The sequence below is a fragment of the Echinops telfairi genome, unplaced genomic scaffold (genome assembly GCF_000313985.2).
Source record: "Echinops telfairi isolate 266 unplaced genomic scaffold, ASM31398v2 ScPeMD7_18;HRSCAF=68, whole genome shotgun sequence".
In the NCBI taxonomy this organism is placed as follows: Eukaryota; Metazoa; Chordata; class Mammalia; order Afrosoricida; family Tenrecidae; genus Echinops; species Echinops telfairi.
The window spans coordinates 84,589,793-84,600,313 of NW_022103915.1; the positions used below are offsets into that span (position 1 = coordinate 84,589,793).

The window sequence follows — 10,521 nt, forward strand, 5'->3', positions numbered from 1 at the left end:
CAGGCCGTCTGAGCTGAGCCCGGCGGGGAGGAGGGGGGCGTCCAGGCAGCCGAGGAGCCCCCCAGGACTCCCCCGCCTCCGGGTCCCCCAGCCCTCCTGCCCCAGAGCACCCTCCACCCCACCCCTCCCGAGTTGGTCTGTGTGTCTCTCCAGGGATCTCTGCGTGTTTCTCTCCACTTCGCTCGCGGTCTCTGCCTGGGTCTCGCAGCGTCCACCCCAACCAACCTCTGTTCTCACTGTGGTTTCTCCTCTGAGGCTCTGTTTCTGTCCTTCGATTCTATTCGGAATCCCTCACTCACCTTGCTGTCCGCCCCCCACCATACACACAATGCTCTCACACACACACACCCTTCATTCTTCTGGGTCCCTGGACTGGCTTTTTTGGTTGTCGGTTTTTTTCCCCTTTGTCCATCTCAAAAGCAAGAGAAACTTCCCAGCCACTGCTGCCCACCTTCTTGCAGGGGACGCACTGGCCCAGGTCAGTGCCCCAAACCTGTGTGGGCCAAGGGATGGGCTGAACCCCTTCTGCAGGGGTGGGGGGTGGGGTGCCCAGGTCTCTAACCCCCTCTGCTCTGCGCCTCTCCGGTCCTTACAGACCTGCCTGCATGGTTCCATCCATCACTCACGGCCTCGTCCTGGCCCCACTGGCCTCCAGCAGCCTGGAAGGAGCCAGCCACCCCCCCAGGGCGAGAGCTCCAGCCCCCACGTGGACGCCTCCCTGGGGCTCTGCCCAGCTGTCAGCAGGCCCCAGCATCCCAGCCCTGGGCATTGTCTTGTGTGCTTCCAGGCCCCAGCGGGGATGGGAGGGAAACAGGGAGGCAGCTGGAGAAGGGGAAAAGGGAGGAAGGGGAGGGGCCTCCATCTCTAATTTCATAATAAACACTTTATTTTGTAAAACTGGACTTCTTCTCTTTCTGCCCTTGGGTTTCCTTGTGCTGACAGGTGGGGGAGGCTTAAGCCTCTCCTGCAGGAGCCCAGGCAGTGCAGTGGTTACACATTGGGCTGTGGGCCACAGAGTCCCAAGTTCAAAACCAAGAGCTGCTGTGTGGGGGGAGGGGAGAGACAGCTGGGGGGGGCTTTCTACTGTAAACAGGTACAGTCGGAAACACAGGGGTAGTTCTACTCTGCCCTATAGGGTCGCTACGAGTCGACAGTGAGTTTGGTTTGATTTGGATTTGCTGGCTATCCAGGAGCAAGGTCAATAGAGGGGAATTTGAGTTCATTCAGTAGCAGAAGTGAAGAGAAAATGACATCACTGCTTCCCCACCGCCACAGATCTCAGGGTTCCTGTTGGTTTCAAACTGGAAGGCAATTAAATATGGAGATTGGCCAGAGGGGGCAGGAGAGCTACTGGGAAGAGCAAGAGGGGTTCAGACTAGAGAGAAATTGGGGTGGTGGGGAAAAGAAGGGGCCTAGCCAACTTCTCCTGGGGAAAGGGTGAACCAGGGTGAGTCGTGGAATCTGGGTCCACTGTCGCCACTTTCATCTCCCCCCAGGCTCTGGTCACAAGAGTTGGGGGGAGACAAAGCTCTGGTGGTACTCAGAGACAGGGTCAATGAGGGTAGGAACTGAGAAGTGCCAGCTCTTCCCAGACCCAGCCCAGCGGGACCAAAGACTGCACCCAGGAGTCAGAGCCAGAAGCAGGCTTCAGGGTCTGCAGATCAGAGTGGCTGGGTCAGGCCCTAGAGCACAGGAACCTGGGGAGGAGGAAGGTGCCTCCTCCAACACCTTTTCTGCTGGATTAGGGCACCAGGTGGTAAGAGAACAGGACCGTGACCCAGAGCGGGAAATGACATTTTACTCTGCTGAAAGCTGGACCCGACACCCAGACCTGGGTAAGAGCAGAATGTTAGTGGCCTGGGGACAGACAGGGTTATGAGGTAGCAGCCCAAGCAGGGCATCAGAGGGGGTGAGGCCATCAGTTCTGGCTGGGAAGGGCAAGCTCTCTGTCCCTTTGGTCTCCCCTTATACCTACATTAAACCTTCAGGAATAACTGGGGAGACAAAGGCCTGGCTGGGGGCCCCTTGGAGGTGGTGCAGGGTGTATAAAAGGGTCCCAGTCCCTCCACCAACACCACCCTGAGGTCTTCCCCCAACTCCCTAAAACTATAGTGGAGGGGGCAGGAAGCTGAGGACCCAGGGAAACAGACCTGTCAGTAGGTCCTTGGGTTAAGCTCTATCTTCAAATCCCTCATCATCAGAAGGGACAGTGCATGCAGAGTGAGGACCAGGAAAGCCCCCCCACCCTGAGGGCCTCCCACTAAACAGTGGACCTAAGGAGCATGCAGTGGCCAGCAGTGCCTGGCCGACCCTCGGGCATTGTGCCCCAGCTGCTGCGACTTGGGCAGGGACAGACTTTGGAAGAAGCTCAGCCAGGCCAGGAGCCTGGCAGGGCATTGGAGGATTTGACTAAAGCTGGGTGCTCTCTCTCTCACACACACACACACACACACACACACACACACACACACACGGCCTCCCTGAGGCCTTGAAACCACCAGTGGGGGAGGGCTGGGGAAGTGGCGAACCCTGCCACTTTTCACCGGAGAACATTTTCCCCAAAGGATGCCAGGGCCTGGCATTTCTCCTGGCAGGATGAAGGGCCACAGCTCTCCACACTTCGGTGTCGCTCTCTGGCTTATAGTCTAGCAGCTCACCCATCACCTGCGCCCGCACGCATGTGCAGTGCACAGCACACAGCAGCTGTGTGCTTCGCTCACCTGTAGCTGGATGGACACAGGGCTAAGGACATCTGTGGCCCAGAATGTGCCCCTTCAAGATGCCATGCCTGACGTCAGTCCAGCATGAAACTCCCTCCTCATCACACCTCCATGAGACTAGGCTGCCTCAGGGGTCCCTGACCTCAGGCCTTCCCTCCAGGGTCCTGTACCCCCTCTCCTGACACTGGGGAGTGGCAGGGGCCCAGGGGGAGTGCTAGGGAGGCTGCAGGCCAGACTGCTTGGCCCAGGTTTGAAGGCAAGTCCTCCAATGTACCAGGCCGCTTCCTCAGGCCCCTTTCCCACAATTTCCTCCCTGCTTCACTTGCTGGGCTCCTTCCTGCGGTACCCTTGCCCTTTCTTATCTCTTCCCCTTAGGGTCAGAGGCCAGAGGTCTCCCCATCCTGCTGACCAGCCTCAGCCTGCAAGACTTCTTCCCCTAAAGTGCAGGGTTAGAGCTCCTCTGGGTGGAGGCCAAGGAAGGGGTGGGTGCTCAGGAGGGAAGACAGGCCGCCTTCCTCTTGGGACTGAAGGGGAGGGTGGGATGAGGAGAAGCAGCACCGGCACCTGCGGAGGGCCCAACAGGCCCACTCCTAGGTCCCACCCTGCTTTCTCTCCACTTGGATGGTGGGAGGTGGGCATCCCTCCCGGGCTGTCAGCTTGGATCTCCAAGTCAGGGTTTCTGGGCGGAGGGGTGGGGTCGAGGGGGCAGGAGAGGATCATCGTAGTTCATCCCTCCCTCTCTCCTTCCTGCCCCAGAGAGAGCTCAGGGATTGCAAAAGCAGGAGATAAAGACACCACCCCAGAAGCCTGTAGGGAGGAAAGGGAGGAATTCAAGCCACACTCAACCTGCTGTGTGCCCCTAGCTCGGTCAGTGTCCAGCGAGCAGTCGTCGGCGCGTTGCATGCACAGAAAGGACGACGGGGTGCGGGAAGGCGGCTGGAGCAATCTATTGGTTATGACAGAAAGGTGTTGGACAGAGTCAGCCGTCACTCCGGGAGGCGGAAAAAAAGGCATGTAGGCGTGCAGCAAACCTAACCGCAGCCCAGAGGGAGGCAGGGCCCGGGCCAGATGTGGCGCCCACGGGGCCCTCCCCCGAGTCCCACCGCCCCACCCCGTGCCCGGCTCACGACCCGGCCTCGCTGGCCTCCTCCTCCCCGGCCTTCGGGGGCTCCTGCAGCTCTGCATACAGCACGCAGGCGTCGCCCCGAGACACGCACGTCCACCCACTCTCCCGCACGTGGAAGAGGTCCACAGACCCCCCGGAGTAGGCGTCCCGACGGGTGGCGTGGGCCACGGCCCGGAGGGCCAGAGCGTAGGCCTCTGAGGAGGTCATGTCGTAGCGGTAGCCGCCGTCCAGCACGCCGTAGGCATAGGGGGACCCCGAGCCCACCGAGAAGATGTCCCCCTGCAGACGAGTGCCGTCGCTGTAGACGTAGAAGAGGGCGGGCCCCGAGCGGTCCCAGCCGCACAGGGCGGTGGCCACGCAGAGATCCAGCCCCCGGTAGCGGGCCATCAGAGTGGACAGGAGCTTGGCCGCGCCCGCCACACTGGGCAGGCGACCCTCTCTCAGTGCCCGCAGCCGCAGCTCCCGCCCGAGCACCCGGTACCACGCGGCGCAGTCGGCGGAGGTGCCCGACGTGGTGCCCAGGAGGTGCTGGTGCACCGGGATGACTTTGCGCGAGGCCGGGCAAGCCACGTAGCTGCCGCAGGAGGAGCGCGTGTCGGCCGCCGCGATGACCCCGTGTCGGAAGCGGAAGGCCAGGGTGGTGGTGCCGTGGGCTAGCGGGGGGCCGTGAGCCCGCAGGAAGGCTGGTGGGTCACAGCCCCGGGGCACGGCCCAGCCACCCGCCCGAGGCAGGTGAGGCGATGGTCCTTGGGCGTCGGGAGCCTGCCAGTCGCACACATCCTGCAGAGCCATCCTTGGGCGGGCTGAGAATAAAGGTTGGAAAGAGCGAGCGGCTGGCGGGGGCAGGAATTTGTGGGCTGGCTGGGGTCAGGTGGAGAAAGCAGACGCTAAAGAGAAGCTGATCTGTAGCCAGCACCAGCGAGATCGCGGGAGTGATCTGACACTTTGCGTCCTGGAGCCCAAGTCAGGCTTGGGACTGGCCCCTGGGGGAGCCCCGCCAATCAGCCTTCTGCTGCAGCACGCCTCTGAGGACCCAGGGAGTCACCTGTCCATCATCTCCTGAATACCTCAAGCCATTGGCGTGGAGGCTGCAAAGAAAGGATGTGCAGGGGATCTGGTTCCCCTTGCATTTCCCACAAGGGGCATTGCCATAGAGACCGTGGGCACACAACAATAGGGCAGGCCCTTGTCCCTGCCCCAGAGGGAGCTCCCAGCCTAGGAGGAGGTAAAGACAACTCAGCGTTCAGATGTCCTCCAAGTGGAGTGTTCTGGCCCCGGGGAAGGTCAAAGACTCCCTCTTCAGAGAGCTATGGCGACAGAACTCTGAGGCTCAGCTCCTATGTTCAAACTCAAGATGGCAGTGAGGGCAGAAGAAGGGAATGAGATGGACAAGGGCAAAGAGAAGAGTGTGCTTATCCTGGATGGGGGGTTGGGGAAAGCTTCAAATATCTTCTAGAAAGGTGGGCTACTGAGCAACAAGGAGGAAGGAGAGCTAGAACCTAGAACTCTCTTCTCTACTTCCATCTGCATACACACATGGCAGTGTGGACAACCCTCTGGTCAGAGTTTCTCTGTCTTGTGCCAAAGTCCTGAGGAGGCCGCTAAAAGAGGCCAAGGACCCACTTTCTGCTGGTTCTCCTCCTGCCCAGCCGTTCACAATTACAAGAGAGCCAGCTTGTCGGCCCAGGGCAGAGACTGCGGCTCACAGCACAGGCCATAGGTGGTTCTTTCTGGTACATACATGTGGCTTCGATGGAACCTGGACAAATTCTAAAGGCCATTAGTCAGACAATGGCGATTCATTTACTTGTAAAAAAAAAAAAAAAGGTTTATGACCCGTGTATAATTTTTTAATTGTTGTGAGGGATGATGGGGATTGGCTCTTGTGTTTCAAAAGTTTGCTGAAATGTGTCCTAGGGCAAGAAGTCTTAACCAGGACACTTGAGGTGCCAGCGTTGGGGTTGGTGGGTCCTGACAAGTGGCCCCTCAGAAAATTGAGGTCCAATGGGATAAGAGTGACAGACTTTAACTACTTTCAGCACATGTGGGATTTGCTTCTGTGAAGATTTCAACCCAAGAGGATGTTGTGGGCCTGGGTACCCACACACAAAGGAGACAGTCTGGCCCCTGCACCTCATGATGGTGGGGCTGTGGCAGCATAGTGTCCTGGAGACTCGGCCCCAAGGAGGGACAGAAACGTGCCGCAGGAAGCCTTGGGGCACCCAGAGCACATGGTAAGGTCTAGCATGTTCCTCCCCTTTGGGGAGGTGCACAGGTGAAACTTGCTGATGGATAAGAATGTCTCCTTTAGACGATGCTAAAGACTATGAATCTTAGACTCTTCCTATACGAGTGGATTGCTGCTGTTCTCCCAAGCCTGGACAGTGTCACCTTAGCGATGAATAGTTGAATGACCTGCTAATTGGCCACCATTTAGTCTCCCTCCCTGTAATCTCTCTGCACATGGGCACCTTTCCAGAAGGTACCAGCGGAATTCTGTTTTCCTCTGCGAGGAAGCCTTCCGGGGCTGCAAAACCGAGTTAAAACCACCTTCTCCCTCCCAGGTTGCTGTGTAGGGCCCATGATAGTCGCCTGGCAACCACCAGCACCAGCACCAACGGTCCAATCCAAATCCACCCACCACAACCTCTTTCCACTCGGTTCCTAACACATCTCCCACCTAGCTGAATTCTCTTTCAAAACCTGGCTTAGGTCTGCCTACGGAGAGAGAAGCGCCTGGGCTTTGAGGAGTGGTGAGACCCAAGTGGTATTTAGGAAGTGAATTTGGAACTCTTTGGCAAAGCCTTCCTGAACCCCGCTCCCCACCACCTAAGCTCACTTCAACTTCTATTACCTCCTGCCAGACTTCAGAACTCCAGCCCTTCTTGTCCACCCCCACCCACACCCCACTGTCATTTGGGGGTAGGAAGCTTGGATCAGAGAACTAGTATCAGGTAAGTTGGTGGCCCAGAAAATTGATTAGGAGAAACTTTCAGTGATTTGGGAGTGAGGAGTTAGGAAGCTGAAGGTGGTGTTAGTTGCAAATGAAAAAGGAATGTGAGAAATGCTGCAAAGGAATTACCAGGACTTGGCAATTTCCTGGATGTGGGGAAAGGGGAGGGAAGTTGTCAATGATGAGCCAGTTTCAAGCCTCTAGGGAGGGAGAGGATTGTGACTGTCGTTCATTCGTTGGCGAACACGTCTTAGCACAGACTAAGTACAGAGATGCCCAGAGCAGTGAAACACCTGTCGTTTGAGCATCCAGTTGTGTCCCTTGGGTGCCACTGCGTCCATTCTGACTCTTGGTGACTCTAACGAGCAGAGTAGAACTGCCCCACGAGGTTTCCAGGGTTATAATCTTGGTGGTAACACTGTGGGTTACGCACTGGCCCACTAACTTCAAGGTCAGTGGTTCAAACCCACCAGCACACTCCATGGGAGAAAGATGAGGCGTGTCTGCACCTGTAAGGATTTAGAAGCCCTATGGAGCGGTTCTAATTTGACCCTGTAGGATCCCTGAGTTGCAGCTGATATGCTGGAAGTGGGTAATCTTTATAGAAACAAATGGCCAGATCTTTTCTCTGCAGAGCAGTGGCTAGGTTTGCAGCCAGCATGAGGTAAAGTGTGAAAAGAGAGGGACAGATGCTCCTGAAGACAGAGGGCAGGAACCCCTGGGAGGAGGGGTGGCCGGATTGCAGATTGCATGAATGAATGCCTCACCTGACTGGCTTTTTGTCTCTGAGTTCCTTCTGACCCCTGACAGGCTGGTGGGTGTCAGGGGAGACCTCTGCTCGGCAGTGTTCAGTGGCTGGTTTTTCACAAGCAGACAGCCAGACCTTTCTTCTGAGGACTCGAGAGGTCAGCCTTTTGGCTAGCAGCTAAGCACACTAACGTGCAGGGGGATTCATTGCTTTTACGTAGGTTTTCTCCCTGCGGCCTTGTGCCGCTACAAAATGATTGGGTGGGACTATGCAAATAAGGTGCTTCTGACCCGAGGTGTTAGGCTGGGTTATCTGGGGAAACAAAATCGGGGACACTCAAATATATAGAAGAAAGAACCTTATATTAATAAGCAATTCTATATCAAGACGGCGTCCCAGCACAGTGTGAATTCAATCCATGGGTCCCGAGCTAGACGGAGCCTCTTCAGACCATGTAGCTGCAGGTTGATGCACAGAACGGAATGGAGAAGCGGGAAGCAAGGAGATCACAGGCCCTTGGGTGCAGAGTCATGTAGACCCAAGTTCAGTGGAAACTGGGCAGGACACCGCTAGCTCCCAGGTTGGCTTCCTCGTCAGCATTCCACATGGGACCGCCCCCGGAGGGAGGCAAGCACAGAATCCCAGCAGGCAGGGTGAGTGAAGAAGCCAGAGTTCTCACTGTCTTTTATAAAAAGGCCACAACCCTATGGGTCCACCCTACACACTCACACAGGGTCAAGCTGACATTAAATCTAACTGCCAGCCCTACCAAGGGGCTTGGACAGCTTGATAATAATGAAACAAGGTGCTTGGCCCCCTTGTGGGAATGGGACCAGGCAAGTAAAGTGCATGGAATCCTAACAAGGGGATTGGTCAGTTTCACCAACCTGCTAGGCTTCACACGAGTCATCCCCAAAGTGAAAAGAGGGCCCGCACTACCATAAAAAATAAAACAAAGAGAGAGAGCAAGTAGGAGCTGTGTCCTTTACATCTGGAGTCCTTACATTGAAAACCTCCTAGACGCAAGTGAACGAGAGCGGAAACACCAGAAACAAACGGGGTGAGATGGTGAGACTCAGCGGCAAAGTCCTCATGGCAGCAGGACCGGGAGACTAGTGAGAGATGGCATGGTGGCCCCCAAAGCAAGGGGCTGAGTGAGGGAGCTGAGTGCTTTGGCCAGAAGGCTTCCTAGCGGCATGGTATATACCCTTGGACCGCATCCAGGAGTTAAACAGCTATCAGACACTTGCTACAAAGGGGACAGGCTAACCGGAAGAGACCAGGAGCCCCAAGTGAGGTCTGCCTGGAGTTGTCCTGACTAAAGAACATATCCTGTTGCTCCTGATCGTGAACTATACTTCCCTGATTGACTCCCAGTGAGGATGGTCTGTGAGCTCTGGGTAGTCATTGCAAGAAATTACTCAGCAGGAAAAGTAGAGAGCGCCCTGGGAGGGTCAGCTGATGTCAAGACTGGCGACGTGGTGTGGTTGGCGAGCAGAGGAATGTCTGGCCTCTGCTTTACAGAAATCAGTCTTGGGCTGGTGTTGATGCTGATCCTCCCCTCCCTTCATGAGGTGAGAGGATCTCCACAACATCTCTACCACCCACACTCCTGCAGAATAATACCTGCTCAATACAGAAGCACCCTGCATTTCCCACCTCATCCAAGTGCGAGACACAGATAAAGATCTTCCGTTTCATTACATGCTGATGGTTGGGTTTGGAAAGGGTTGCCAAATTTCAGCATTAAAAATACAGCCGGGTGTGGAACAGCTTAGGGGAAGGGTGCGGGCCGGGCTGGGCATCAGAGAAAAGTGGAACTTCAGATGTAATGGATGCTGACACTAGATTCCAACCAGGAAGGCCAGACGGGATTTCACAGAACCACGAAGACAGGAGGCAACACTTCATACTCATGCCCGCTTCCTCGCTCCACTATGATTCCCCGAGAATTGAAAAATGAAGCTGGGAGGTGGGAGGGAGAGGCAACGGAACACAGAACATCCCTAGATCAAGAACCATCCCTAGATCAAGAACTCGTTTCGGCAAGCTTAGGTTAGAGAACTTCTCGGTACCTCTTTGTGGAGTCTCGAGTCTCCTCCAGCCTCTGAGAAGGTAAATGACTATTGCCTCAACTGTTCAGGTGCTGAATTGAGAATCTAGTTTGTGGATTAACTGGGTCTTTGCTTTTCCATCGTTAGTCTTTTGGGCAATTTATTACTTATTAAAATTTCCACCAGAAAGTCAAGAGAAGATTGAATCTTAAAAATTAGTGACTTTAAAAAATGGGAGGGGTGGTGACGATTATTGCTATCAAACCTAGTGAATTTTATTTTGTCTTGATTTTTACCATACCTACTGGGGTTTACTGTCATAAGGCAGTGAGGTCACTCATGGGGCCACCCCTCCCACCATGGCCTCCCAAACCAGACCATACAAAATCCTTAGTAATATTCATTATCCACTTCAATCATAGAATAATGTGATATAGGTGTGGACTGTTTAAGTGTAATATTTCTTAGATTATTATGTATATTAAAATTACTTTCCAAGAGCTTTCTATACTGTATGACATTATTAGTTACATCATTATTAACTGACCAAACCCACTGCCATCTAGTTGACCCGGACTTATAATGACCCTATAGCATAGAGAAGAACTAACTGTTCCCTAGGGCTTCTGAGACGGTAAATCTTTACAGAAGCAGACAGCCCCATCTTTCTTCCAAGGAGCAGCTGGTGGGTTGGAAGCACCAACCTTCTGGTTAGCAGTCCAGGGCTCTGTGCCGTCAGGGCTCCATCAGCAACTGAGCAGAATCCTTTATTTATTTAGTTATTTCTTAATCATTTTATTAGGGGCTCATACAACTCTTATCACATTCCATACATACATCAATTGTGTAAAGTGCATTTGTACATTCATTGCCCTCATCATTCTCAAAACATTTCCTCTCCACTTAAGCCTCCGGCATTA

The 10,521-nt window shown here is 54.8% G+C and overlaps 1 protein-coding gene across 1 annotated transcript; it reads right to left on the minus strand.

Moving 5' to 3' along the window:
* Positions 1-3,843: 3,843 nt before the first annotated feature.
* On the minus strand, positions 3,844-4,638 carry PSMB11 (proteasome subunit beta 11). Its single transcript, XM_004698899.1, has one exon. The coding sequence runs from the start codon at positions 4,636-4,638 to the stop codon at positions 3,844-3,846; it is 795 nt and encodes a 264-aa protein (XP_004698956.1).
* Positions 4,639-10,521: the final 5,883 nt, after the last annotated feature.

Excerpts from the sequence above, each read along its gene's own strand:
- PSMB11 (XM_004698899.1), bottom strand. The coding sequence starts at position 4,638 with ATGGCTCTGCAGGATGTGTGCGACTGGCAGGCTCCCGACGCCCAAGGA.